This window comes from Ranitomeya variabilis, chromosome 7, assembly GCF_051348905.1.
Source record: "Ranitomeya variabilis isolate aRanVar5 chromosome 7, aRanVar5.hap1, whole genome shotgun sequence".
In the NCBI taxonomy this organism is placed as follows: domain Eukaryota; kingdom Metazoa; phylum Chordata; class Amphibia; order Anura; family Dendrobatidae; genus Ranitomeya; species Ranitomeya variabilis.
In genome coordinates this window covers 28946474-28960970 of record NC_135238.1, presented here as the reverse complement: position 1 = coordinate 28960970, position 14497 = coordinate 28946474, and the positions used below count along the sequence as shown (strand labels likewise).

Genomic DNA, 14497 nt, shown 5'->3' with positions numbered 1-14497 from the left:
AAAATATACAATAAATATCTGTGCTTCCTCGTTGTCTCTGCTGGATAGAACTTTTTTGGCAATAACTTCTTACGGAACCAAAAAAGTAACAAAAATAGTTGAGTTTTCTCCTATATTTCATTACGAGTGTCCTTGTTCTGCCAGGGTCCAGCATATATTTCTGTTATTTAGGTGCTTTCAGAGCGACACATACAGCAGATACGGAGGCGTTATCCTGCTTTGCAGCCTACGTGCCGCACTATGTAGCAGCCGATCACATATTATTTGTGATCAGTCTAGTGCAAGTTCCCTAAATGAAAGGGGATATGTGATCTGCTGCCACATTTTACAACCAAAAAGTGATATTCGCCGGTATCATTCCCCTACAGGTAAGACCTCATGTGTACGGCAATATTAAGGCTCTGTGCAACTTTCAAGTGGGAAGATGTAAAACTACAACCATGAAGTCTATGGACTGCAGCTGTGGCCACCTTTACCTTTTCTTAAATTTAGTTTGTAGGTTTCTCCAGCCATTTTACTTTAGACAACCAGGTCCAGTGTGGTCTACACATGATAAAATAAAAATGCGCATCAATTGATCTCCACCACGACTCCATATCACTGCCCAGGTCTCCCACTGGTTTCCTTACTTTCTCTTCCTGAGGGAATGGCATGTGACCTCTGCAGCCAATCACTGGTCACATTGGTAGTCACTGATTGGCTGTACAAGTCGCTCTCCATTTCACTGGTGGGGAAAGTAAAAAGACAAGCTGGGGATCCATATAGTGGTAAGAAGAATCTAAGAGGAAGTGGTGTGAACAAATACATCTAGAAACAGAGATATATATATATATATATATATATATATATATATATATATATATATATATATATATATATATATATATATATATATATATATTTGTATCTAGTGCTTCCTCTTCTTATCTTTATATAGTTGCTGGATTACTGGATTGTTAGTCCAGGAGACTTGAACAGTGAGTTTTTTTGGAATTTTTTTGCATTTTTTTCCTTTTTGTGCAGCTTCATTTTTTTCAATTAGATAGATATTTAGGTAGATAGATAGATAATTGATAGATAGATAGATAATAGGTAGATAGATAGATAGATAGATAGATAGATAGATAATAGGTAGGTAGATAGATAGATAGATAGATAGATAGATAGATAGATAGATAGATAGATAATATGTTTGTGTATATTTTCTTGTTTTCTTCTTTAGACCATGCTGGAGCCGATTGCATAAGAAAAAAGTCTGGAGAACGGTAAGACCAAGATATTACTAGGCAAAAGCAATACAAAATTGCAATATGTTAGCAAAACCCTTGGGAGGCGGAGGGTCTTATCGCAACCACTGAGTGGCTGAATATACAAATATACAGAATAAACTTCTCCCAGCAGAGTATCTCAAACCCCAGGTTTTTTTGGGGATTCATGCAGATAGCCGTATTATCAGTCCAAGCGGGATCCTACAAAGCATTGCTGCATGTCTGAATTGTATCTGCCATTCAGATCCCACTTGGCTATGCAAGTCAATGAGTGTGTGGAACCCATCGGACTGATCTAGGATGACATCTGAATGCTGTCCAATTTCCATACACAGACACAATGGAGAAGATGGAGAAATTGTGCTTTCCATCTTCTTGTCATCTGAGAGAATCGGAGCACACTGTGATCGCACTCTGATCGGAGTTTGATCAGAGAGAGATTTGCATAATTAATCTGATTTTCTTGCATGAGAAAACATTCGGTCATCTGCACCCAGCCAAAAGTTGGTCATTTTGTTCACCATACCCCAGGATATGTTGAGTCGAGAAAAGGTAAAAGAAGGGCACATCTGTATGTTCCAAGAGACACCATATTACAGAAATGTTATCTCTAAGGAGTGTTGCTTCTAGTTGAGGATATCCTCGTAATGTTGAACCACATACGGAGACCATATGTTGGCACAATATGGAATCCAACAGCTTCTAAGAAGCATGGGAATTCAGTGTCGGACCACGAAGTCTCGGAGCACATAAATATGCCGCATACATGAGCTCTTAACACCTCCCTGGTTGTAATACAGGAGAATTTGTAGAACAAAATTTTTAAAGAAATAATTATTTAATCTTTACTTCAATTTATATTTTTTTCTTGTATTTGTTGGCAAAATGTTATATATTCTCTGTACCCCGATAAATCTGTCCATAGAGAAGTATGTTTTCCTTTAGAGTACACATCCACCCCATTGTTCATTTTAACTGTCCAGTTCTTCCTTCTCCCATTGAAAATCCTGACCTGTCATTTGATAGAACATAACATTAAAAGGTTTGTAAAACTTTCTCAGACGCTGGATAACATCGGGATCAATTTTTGGATGAGTTCGACCCTTGGACTTTCCTAGACACCTAGGAGCTCCTGTGTCTTCTGGCTTCTTCAAACATGGAAAACCTTTAGTCTTATTAAAATAAAAATGCTTATCTGTGATAATCCGTTGGAGACCCAAAAAATCTTGAACTTTGGCCAGTTCTTCCGCCGGGTTAGTTATGAGGTGTTCTCCGCTAACAAAAAGGATTTGAGATAGAGGAAAGTATTGCATCCAACTCTCTAAATGAAGAGCGTAGATGCCTATCCGCAGTGCACTCCAAGAGGCATCGATCAGGCCTAGGGTCCTGTTTTTGAAGGCAAGGACCTCAAAAGTTGGAATTTCTGGTTTCTTGGAGAGAGTTTGTGTGTAATCAGATATGGCACGTGTGACTGGGTTCCTCACCACCACAATGAGCTTGGTGTCTTTGGCCATTGAATGGATCCTTTGTGGAGCCTCATTTGTGACAAAGTAACTTGGTGTCTTCTCCATGGTTATTTGTCCTTCGACTGTCCGTGGCATCAGATCTCTACACAAGAAAAAAGTTAACAAAATGTTAATAGATGGAATTTTGTAGAATGAAAAATTGCAATTTATCGACAACCTGTTTAATAGCCATGGATTGGGGTTTAAACTATAAGGTAACATTCTGTAGATCCTAAAGGAAAAAAAGGAGATCACATAGCTAGGAAGAGCGGGGAGGGATGTTAGTAGGTGGCCACTGGCTTTAATATTTTTTATTATCCATAAAGCTGTATGATACTCTTTCATGGGTACAGATTGCTTCAATACATTGTGAACAGAATTGCTCTTTAATGTATGAAGATCAAAGACTGGCATAATAAACCTGAAATAGCTGATGTGATTACAAGTCACTAAGCCAGTCAAGCATGCTGTGCGTCCTGTAACTATGCAGAAAGCTGACATTTAAAACCAAAAATGTTTTCTTTATCCCGGTAGGAGAAAAATAGTTCTACAAAGAAAAGTTAGTTGAAGAACATACAATACATTTCATTAGTGCTTTTCCAAAAATGAATACTGTTATTCTTCTTTCAACATTTTCGCTTCATTAATCATAAGAGGGTAAAACAGATCCATTACAATTTCAGCCAAATTCCAAAAGCTCAAAGAGCTACGTGTGTCATGTCCATTATATGATATTTCTCCTCTCGTGGTAAACTAATAAACATTTTTCAATTCCACCTTTTCATGCGGCATTCCCCTTGTCCTTCATGTTGCATTAACCAGTTATAAGGCACAATAAGTGCACGTTACAGGACCTCCAGGTTCTCTATTCTGCTATATGTAGGCAAAGTTTAATTCATTTATTCATTAAAAAGAAAAGACAATAAACCATTTTTTTTTTAAATTATGTAACAAGAAGGCTGTCCAACTTTGTGCAACACTACAACTTACTTTTCCAAAACTCTTCTTCATTCTCCCTTTTTAGCGAACCTGTCAGCAGGATTTTGCTAAGCAAACTACAAGCATTGTCAGGTTGACGTTGTTACACTGATTAAAATGATACCTGAGGTGAAGAAATCCATCTTGTGGTTCTAGTGTAACCAGTGTAGCTTTCGGCTAATGATATGCTCGCACTCTGGGGTGGGACTGTAGGCAGAGTCTTATCTTCCTGCTCTAGACAAGATAAACCAATAAGAGACTTGTCCACAGGCTGCCATGAAGCACAAACATGTTCCTCATCATAGAGCCAGAAAGAGACAAACTGTTTGTGCTTTGGGGTGGCCTGTTTGCAGGTCTCTTCTTGGTTTCTCTGGTCTAAAACAGGAAGATAAGACTCTGCCTACAGTCCCGCTCCGGAGCACGAGCATCTCATTAACTGAAAACTTCAAACACTGGTTACACAAGAACCACAAGTCAGATTTCTTCAGGTATCATTTTATCTCTTTCTGTATGGTCTAACTTATTCCTACTCCCTTGTCACTCATGTTGCATTATCCAGTCATAAAGCACAATATCTGTTATATGACCTGCAGGATGTGTATCCTGCAGGTTCTATATCCTGCAGATTCTGTGTCCTGTATGTTCTGTATCCTGCAGTTTCTGTATCCTGCTTTCTTCAGGCAAAACTTTAAGAACTTTACTTCTTCCTTTATGACCTGACTTATTCTTACTCCCTTGTCACTCATGCTGTATTATCCAGTCATAAGGCACCAATGCCTATTACAGAATCTGCAGGTTCTGTATCCAGCAGATTCTGTATCCTGCAGGTTCTGTATCCTGCAGATTCTGTATACTTCAGGTTCTGTATCCTGCAGGTTCTGTATTCTGCAGATTCTGTATCCTGCAGGTTCGGTATCCTCCAGGTTCAGTATCCTGCAGATTATGTATCCTGCAGGTTCTGTATCCTGCAGGTTCTGTATCCTTCAGGTTTGATATCCTGCAGATTCTCTATCCTGCAGGTTTGGTATCCTGCTGGTTCGATATCCTGCAGGTTCTGTATCCTGCAGATTCTGTATCCTGCAGGTTCTGTATCCTGCAGGTTCTGTATCCTGCAGGTTCTGTATACTTCAGGTTTGGTATCCTGCAGATTCTGTATCTTGCAGGTTCTGTATCCTGCAGGTTCGGTATCTTGCAGGTTCTGAATCCTGCTTTCTTCAGGCAAAACTTTTTCAGCATTTCAAGAAATAGATTAAAAATCTTGATATTTTTCTAATTTTGTGCAAAAAAAGAGTTGTGATGTCATCGCGAACAAAGTTACACTGCAGCTTGTAGTTTATGAAAGCTGACCCTCCCACAGGTGGAGATTTACAGTTTCCAATTCCAGAATGTACAGGGATTGGAAAAATATCCATTAAATTATCATGTACTTCAGCACATTGAGGAACTTCAGCTATTCAATCAGAGTGTCTAGAATCCTTCTCTAAGTTAGAAACATACTTTCTAAAAGTCTCTCCGATGAGCTATTCTATGTCTGAAAGCTTTTACGTCTAGTAGATAAATTTTATTGATAAGAACCTTATAAAACCTTGCATTGCCTTCTGACACTGGGTCTAATTGTCTCTTTCCAATAAGACATAGTCTCTGAGTTCAATTTTCCTAAATTGTCCATTTTTTATGACCACAAATGAGAAAAGTTATTTTTTCTGGAATTGAACTTACCGCAGTCCATTTGATTTCAAACATGATATTACAGAGTGGCAACCGTCAACTGTTCTAAATTGGTTTTACCCACTAAACTGCACAACGCCCCAGACTTCATTGAGAGAGAGTCAAGAGAACTGTAAAATTGTCCCATCAGTCCTCACATCTCAGGTTCCTCTAATCACCACGTGAATAAAAGCAAGACAATTCAGATGACGAGATGCAGCCCAAATGGATCATTGTCTGACAGCGTCTTGTGAATAAACTCTCCCTCTCATCAGGCTTATAATACTTTTACAGATATTATGTTTGTGCCTCTGAAAGCATTTTTATTTTCTTGTTCATAAAAAGTCATATCCATTTATAGGCAGTTAGAGAAAAACACACTGTCTGAGTAGTATATAAATGGTGTCCTGAGCAAAAAGGTCAACTATGCAAGATCCAAATATCAAGGTTTGTAGATGGTTTCATTTTTTTACCTTACCTTATTCTTTTTTCAACCTGGAGTCTACGGCTACTGGAAAATTACAAGTCCCGGCATGGTGTGACAACTAGAGTTGAGCAAAATTTTCAATATTTGGTTCGGATTACAATTGCCGACGAATATTGCAAATACAATATTTACTGGCGATCGTAATCCACAGTAATTCGGAGTAGAACATGTACAAATCGGGTACTAATATGGCACGAATATGGCAAATTCAGATTCGGAAATCATTTCTGAACATATTTGCTCAACTCTAGTGACAACTTCTACCTCCTTGTGTATTTTGGGGGTTGTTGTATTCCAATGTCTGGAGAGCTATTGGATGGAGATCATTCCTCTAGTAGACATAATCTCACCTATGTCTCCACTTACAATTCTCAGAATAGAGGTGACTTAGGAACATGATCATCTCTTCACCCATTTTTGATGCCCTACAGAATATATTCTAAAGGTCCAATACAAGAAAACCTTATGGAGGTAACTTTGGAGACAATCATTTGCTAATAGGGTTTTCCAGAGATTGCTTCAGAGCTTAAACAAAAACCAAAAAATGTATTTGGGTAAAATTTTGGAGCCAATCCATAGGTGCTTGTGTCTATTTCTTATGGGATCATTGACAAATAACCTACCGATGTAGCAAGTGGCATCCTAACTATGCTACTAATGTACTGTGCCGTATAAATTTGCGCTATTTGTGCAGAGTGACCATTCTCTAATAATGTGTCTGAACCCTTTTCCCCCACACCAATTCATAGACTTGCTACAGTAATGTCATAATGCTCCCGAGTGGTTAGAAAGGATGGCACGTACTATATCTGCATTAGACCTCATGTCCTGTGTATACAAAGCATTTATAGGTGGATGTATACATATTCTGTGTAGATAGAGTTTGGATCCTTGGAGTCATGTCTTCTGGTGGGACCAAAGCACCTTGACTCATTTTAGAAAAACAGAAATCCGGTAGTGCTTTCTGTCACATTATGTGCATTGAAATGGCAATGCCCAAACAGTATAGGTACAGCAGCTGACAAGTGTCACAATGGTGCTCACCAGAAAATAGTCCAAATAGTAATGAAAGGAGAATATAGAGCACTCACCACTGCTTGTTAAATTATGCATTATTTGTGGTCCCAAACATAGATTGTGGAGGCAATACGGCTGATAGCCATTTCGCATGTAAGTCACACTTCTTCTTAGCCAGTCTAGGTTCAGCAGCTGACCAACCATCTCAATGGTGCACACCAGGAAACAGTTGACATACTAATGTTAGAAGAAAATAGAGCACTTACCATTGCCTGGTAAATAGTGTTGAGCGATACCGTCCGATACTTGAAAGTATCGGTATCGGAAAGTATCAGCCGATACCGGCAAAGTATCGGATCTAATCCGATACCGATACCCGATACCCATACAAGTCAATGGGACACCAAGAATTGGACGATATCCTGATGGTTCCCAGGGTCTGAAGGAAAGGAAACTCTCCTTCAGGCCCTGGGATCCATATCAATGTGTAAAATAAAGAATTAAAATAAAAAATAGGGATATACTCACCTCTCCGGCGGCCCCTGGACTTTACCGCCATAACTGGGAGCCGTTGTATCTAAGAATGCGCGCTTGAAGGGCCTTAGATGAGGTCACTGCTCTCTGATTGGTCCATAGCGGTCGCGTGACCGCTACGCGACCAATCACAAAGCCGAGACGTCACCTAAGGTCTTTCAAGCGCTTGAAAGACCTTAGGTGACTTCACTGCTTTGTGATTGGTCGCGTAGCGGTCACGCGACCGCTACGGACCAATCAGAGCGCCGTGACGTCATCTAAGGCCCTTCAAGCGCGCATTTTTAGGTACAACGGCTCCCGGTTACGGTGGTAAAGTCCAGGCTGCGTCGGAGAGGTGAGTATATATAAAAAATAGTGATATACTCACCTCTCCGACGCAGCCTGGACTTTACCGCCGTAACCGGGAGCCGTTGTACCTAAAAATGCGCGCTTGAAAGACCTTAGGTGACGTCACTGGTTTGTGATTGGTCGCGTAGCGTACACGCGACCGCTACGGACCAATCAGAGCGCCGTGACGTCATCTAAGGCCCTTCAAGCGCGCATTTTTAGGTACAACGGCTCCCGGTTACGGCGGTAAAGTTCAGGCTGCGTCGGAGAGGTGAGTATATCCCTATTTTTTATTTTAATTCTTTCTTTTACACATTGATATTAATCCCGATACCGATTCCCGATACCACAAAAGTATCGGATCTCGGTATCGGAATTCCGATACCCGCAAGTATCGGCTGATACCCGATACTTGCGGTATCGGAATGCTCAACACTACTGGTAAAATAAGCATTATCTGTGGTCCCAGACAGAAATTGTGGAGGCAATGGAGCTGATAGCCGTTTTGCATGTAAGTTGCGCTTCATCTGAGCCAAGCGTAACTTACATGTAAAACAGTGTGATGCAGTGACCCCTGCTACAGGTGGGGGGCACTGCATGGTCTCCCCAGAATACACATGGAGGCGTATTGAGGCCATAGGAATGCATGGCAATCACAGGCATAACTGTGGTGATGAGACAAAGTCCAGCATTATTGTGAATGGCTGGTATGTGTGTCACAGAGGAAGATACTCTGCACTGTCAGCCTGAAGTAAGGTTGTTCTGGGACCTGTAGTCCCACAAGTAATTGTGTTGTTTTAGAGGGAGGCTGGCTGGGCTAGTTTGAGAGCTGGGCGGGTCGAACTATACACACACACACCACCCATCTATGGGAGTGGTTACAGCTTGATATTGTGACCAGGGTGTGGGTCACATGGTTCCGGTGTATGGACCTGAATTGACGGTCCCAGGTGGGGACGGATGTGCTGAATAGCACATGCAGTGGCCTGTGTTGGAAGTCCTGGGAGTAGGACTTCCTGAATAGCACAGACTGTGTTGGAAGTCCTGGTAGTAGGACTTCCTGAAGAGCACATGGGAAGGAGTGTATGCCGAGTCTGTGATGGCACTGCATTGGGGGGAGCTACAGCCTGACTGAGGAGCTGGACTAACTGATGTGTGCCTGCCAGGCAAGTTGGTGATCCCACTTCAGTAGTTTCCCTGGAGGAGAGAGGACTGACAGGAGGTCAGCATGTGGAGCAGGAGCTCCAGAAAGGTAACACCCAGGAAGGGGGCTATCATAATGGCAGATAAGTATCTGCCAGTGGAACAGACTGTTGGTGCTTGTTGTGTTCCATAGATGTTGATGAACTGTTCGGCATACGGTCACCCATGGTAAATGGACAAAGTGAGAAGTCCAGCATGTTTAGAGAACTGTGAATTGAAGCTGTATAAAATGAACTGTGCATGACTCGGTTTATGCTGCGTATAATAAACCAGATAGTCTGTTTAAGTGAAAACCCATGCCTGTGTGACTGAATCCCGTGCTAAGTAAGTGTCCCCAACCCATTAGTGAGTGCTATCTTACAACAGCCATAAGCCACACTGCCTCCACAATCTCTTCTTGGAACAGCACATAATGCTTATTTTAATAGGCAGTGGTGAGTGCCCCATTTTCTCCTTGTATTACCAAAGCACTTGGATCTGATGCTCACATTTTGCCTTCTGATGAATAGAGATTTCTATACATAAAGCATTAATAATATGTTTTTACAGTTGTCTATGACTCTCCCTTTTTCATGCTAAATTACCTTTGCAGCGACAACTCTCAAAACAGGTCTCTGCTAATTTTTCATATTGAGAATTTTCTTTACCGGAAAGTGGGAAGAGTCTCCTAACGCCTGCTGGGACTTCAGTAACAGACGGCAAGATATTTGATACAGCTCCAAGATGTCAAGTCATTTACTCAACTATGATTACAAAAAAAAAAAAAAAAGCGAGCAAGCACCTTGCACTGCGCCATATGTAATATAATCTCTGACACTGGCACCGAGTCTTTTATAGAGATTGCATGGCTCCGCTTGCTTTAGCAGAATCCTCTGCATTCATCTGCACTTTGCTTAATAGGCTGAGTCTGACGGACAGGGCACAGATGGGATCTGCTAGGCCAGCATTCGGGAACAGTCGCTTGAGCAGCGATTCTCCGCCTGGCCAATGAGCTGCCTAATAGGTATAGGGTGATGGGAATTTCTCAGTGTATATTTGGCCATGGGATGAGGCAGGACAGTGCTGTGTATGGATGATGGATGGGGTTTGGCAACGGCCCTTGCAGTATTTTCAAAAGCATCATTTCCAGTCCCTTTAGTATTGGCCGGAGTAGAAAATAACGGCATTAAACCAAAACTTTCAAGTCACGATGATTGATTGGGTGGAGGAACATTGCCGTTAAGCACATATCTGTAAATAAAATTCTAGCCCGCGTCTTTTATAGCCGGTGCCCCAACCTGACCTGTACGAGGCATGTCTCTGCTTCCGAGTGCAGGACAATTAGAAAGCACAAATGGAATAAAGATTAATACACAGTGCAAGGCATAAAAGTGAAATATTCTGGATTTTTACTTTACAATTCACTATTTATCAGAATATGGAAAGGTTTATTCTGATTTCATGTCAGATATTGAGAAAAACATGCAGATGTGTCTTTTATATAGTGGATGGAAACTTCTGGTTTCAACTGTATAACGGGATCGTTTGCACAAATAAGCATTATAGAATGAGATCTCTGTTGTCTTTATGCTTTAACTATTAAGAGAGTATTATAATAATGTTATTAGTAATAATGTTCATAACACAATTACCACTAAAAAAATTATTTTTCCGTCACTTACTGTAGTATTGCTGCTCCAATGTAAGGAGATACATTTATATTATGAAACATTCATCGGATGGAAACTACGGAGAGATAAACAATGGGAAAGATGCAAGCAAGGTCTGTATGGGAAGGATGCGAGCGAGGTCTGTATGGGAAGGATGCGAGCGAGGTCTGTATGGGAAGGATGTGAAGGAGGTCTGTATGGGAAGGATGCGAGCAAGGTCTGTATGGGAAAGACGCGAGTGAGGTCTGTATGGGAAGGAAGTGAAGGAGGTCTGTATGGGAAGGATGCGAGCAGGGTCTGTATGGGAAGGATGCGAGCGAGGTTTGTATGGGAAGGATGCGAGCGAGGTTTGTATGGGAAGGATGTGAAGGAGGTCTGTATGGGAAGGATGTGAAGGAGGTCTGTATGGCAAGCATGCGAGCGAGGTCTGTATGGGAAGGATGCGAGCAAGGTCTGTATGGGAAGGATGTCTGTATGGGAAGGATGCGAGCGAGGTCTGTATGGGAAGCATGCGAGCGAGGTCTGTATGGGAAGGATGCGAGCAAGGTCTATATGGGAAGGATGCGAGCGAGGTCTGTATGGGAAGCATGCGAGCGAGGTATGTATGGGAAGGATGCGAGCGAGGTCTGTATGGGAAGGATGTGAAGGAGGTCTGTATGGGAAGGATGCGAGCAAGGTCTGTATAGGAATGATGTGAGCGAGGTCTGTATGGGAAGCATGCAAGCGAGGACTGTATGGGAAGGATGCGAGCGAGGTCTGTATGGGAAGGATGTGAAGGAGGTGTGTATGGGAAGGATGCGAGCGAGGTCTGTATTGGAAAGATGCGAGCGAGGTCTGTATGGGAAGGATGCGAGCGAGGTCTGTATGGGAAGGATGCGAATGAGGTCTGTATGGGAAGGATGCGAGTGAGGTCTTTATGGGAAGGATGGGAATGAGGTCTGTGTGGGAAGGATGCGAGCGAGGTCTGTATGGGAAGCATGCGAGTGAGGTCTGTATGGGAAGGATGCGAGCAAGGTCTGTATGGGAAGGATGCGAGTGAGGTCTGTATGGGAAGCATGCGAGCGAGGTCTGTATGGGAAGGATGCAAGCGAGGTCTGTATGGGAAGGATGCGAGCGAGGTCTGTTTGAGAAGGATGCGACCAAGGTCTGTATGTGAAGGATGCGAGCGAGGTCTGTATGGGAAGGATGCAAGTGAGGTCTGTAAGGGAAGGATGCGAGTGAGGTCTCTATGGGAACGATGCGAGCGAGTTCTGTTTGGGAAGGATGTGAGTGAGGTCTGTATGGGAAGGATGAGAAGGAGGTCTGTATGGGAAGGTTGTGAGGGAGGTCTGTATGGGAAGGATGCGAGTGAGGTCTGTATGGGATGGATGCAAGCGAGGTCTGTATGGGATGTTTTCGAGGGAGGTCTGTATCGGAAGGATGCGAGCGAGGTCTGTATTGGAAGCATGCAAGCGAGGTCTGTATGGGAAGGATGCGAGTGAGGTTTGTATGGGAAGGATGCAAGCGAGGTCTGTATGGGACGTTTGCGAGGGAGGTCTGTATGGGAAGAATGTGAGCGAGTTCTGTATGGGAAGGATGCGAGCGAGGTCTGTATTGGAAGCATGCGAGAGAGGTCTGTATGGGAAGGATGTGAGCGTGGTCTGTATGGAAAGGATGCGAGCGAGTTCTGTATGGGAAGGATGCGAGCGAGGTCTGTATGGGAAGGATGCGAGCGAGGTCTGTATGGGAAGGATGCGAAGGAGGTCTGTATGGGAAGGATGTGAGGGAGGTCTGTATGGGAAAGATGCGAGCGAGTTCTGTATGGGAAGCATGCAAGCGATGTCTGTATGGGAAGGATGTGAGCGTGGTCTGTATGGAAAGGATGTGATCAAGTTCTGTATGGGAAGGATGCGAGCGAGGTCTGTATGGGAAGGATGCGAGCGAGGTCTGTATGGAAAGGATGCGAAGGAGGTCTGTATGGGAAGGATGTGAGGGAGGTCTGTATGGGAAAGATGCGAGTGAGTTCTGTATGGGAAGGATGCGAACGTGTTCTGTATGGAAAGGATGCAAGCAAGTTCTGTATGGGAAGGATGCGAGTGAGGTCTGTATGGGAAGGATGCGAGCGAGGTCTGTATAGGAAGGATGTGAGCGAGGTCTGTATGGGAAGGATGTGAAGGAGGTCTGTATGGGAAGCATGCGAGCGAGGTTTGTATGGGAAGGATGGGAACGTGGTCTGTATGGAAAGGATGCAAGCGAGTTCTGTATGGGAAGGATGTGAGCGAGGTCTGTATAGGAAGGATGCGAGCGAGTTCTGTATGGGAAGGATGTGAAGGAGGTCTGTATGGGAAGGATGTGAGGGAGGTCTCTATGGGAAGGCTGCAAGTGAGGTCTTTATGGGAAGAATGCGAGCGAGGTCTGTATGGGAATGATGCGAGCGAGGTTTGTGTGGGAAGGATGCAAGTGAGGTCTGTATGATAAGGATGCGAGCGAGGTCTGTATGGGAAGAATGCGAGCGAGGTCTGTATGGGAAGGATGCGAGTGAGGTCAGTATGGGAAGTATGCAAGCGAGATCTGCATTGGATGTTTGTGAGGGAGGAATGTATGGGAAGAATGTGAGCGAGTTCTGTGTGGGGAGCATGCGAGCGAGGTCTGTATTGGAAGCATGCGAGCGAGGTTTGTATGGGAAGGATGCGAGTGAGGTCTGTATGGGAAGGATGCGAAGGAGGTCTAAATGGGAAGTATGTGAGAGAGGTCTGTATGGGAAGGATGCGAAAGAGGTCTGTATGGGAAGGATGCGAGCGAGGTCTTTATGGGAAGGGTGTGATCGAGGTCTGTATGGGAATGATGCAAACGAGATCTGTGTGGGAAGGATGCGAGTTAGGTCTGTATGGGAAGGATGCGAACGAGATCTTTATGGGAAGGATGTGAGCGAGGTCTGTATGGGAAGGATGAAAGAGAGGTCTGAATGGGAAGAATGTGAGCAAGTTCTGTATGGGAAGGATGCAAGAGAGGTCTGTATGGGAAGGGTGTGAGCGAGGTCTGTATTGGAAGGATGCGAGCGAGGTCTGTATGGGAAGGATGCGAGCGAGGTCTGTATGGGAAGGATGCGAGCGAGGTCTGTATGGGAAGGATGCGACCAAGGTCTGTATGTGAAGGATGTGAGCGAGGTCTGTATGGGAAGGATGCAAGTGAGGTCTGTAAGGGAAGGATGCGAGTGAGGTCTCTATGGGAAGGATGAAAGCAAGGTCTGTATGGGAAGGATGCGAGTTAGGTCTGCATGGGAAGGATGCGAGTTAGGTCTATATGGGAAGGATGCGAGTTAGGTCTGTATGGGAAGGATGTGAAGGAGGTCTGTATGGGAAGGATGTGAGGGAGGTCTGTATGGGAAGGATGCAAGCGAGGTCTGTATGGGATGTTTGCAAGGGAGGTCTGTATGGGAATGATGCGAGCGAGGTCTGTATGGGAAGCATGCGAGCGACGTCTGTATGGGAAGGATGCGAGCGAGGTCTGTATGGAAGGATGCGAGCAAGGTCTCTATGGGAAGGATGCGACCAAGGTCTGTATGTGAAGGATGCGAGCGAGGTCTGTATGGGAAGGATGCAAGTGAGGTCTGTAAGGGAAGGATGCGAGAGAGGTCTCTATGGGAAGGATGCAAATGAGGTCTGTATGGGAAGGATGTGAAGGAGGTCTGTATGGGAAGAATGTGAGGGAGGTCTGTATGGGAAGGATGCGAGTGAGGTCTGTATGGGAAGGATGCAAGCGAGGTCTGTATGGGACGTTTGCGAGGGAGGTTTGTATGGGAAGGATGTGAGCGAGTTCTGTATGGGAAGGATGCGAGCGAGG

General features: G+C 43.8%; 1 protein-coding gene across 1 annotated transcript in view; it reads right to left on the bottom strand.

The window, feature by feature from the left end:
• Window positions 1-895: 895 nt before the first annotated feature.
• Window positions 896-14497, bottom strand: part of LOC143786185 (uncharacterized) — a 280164-nt gene continuing 266562 nt past the window's right edge. Inside the window, exon 2 of the mRNA XM_077275474.1 lies at window positions 896-2876. Within this exon, the coding sequence (XP_077131589.1) occupies window positions 2240-2876 (637 nt within the window). The 3' untranslated portion in view covers window positions 896-2239. The remainder of the gene's footprint in view (window positions 2877-14497) is intronic.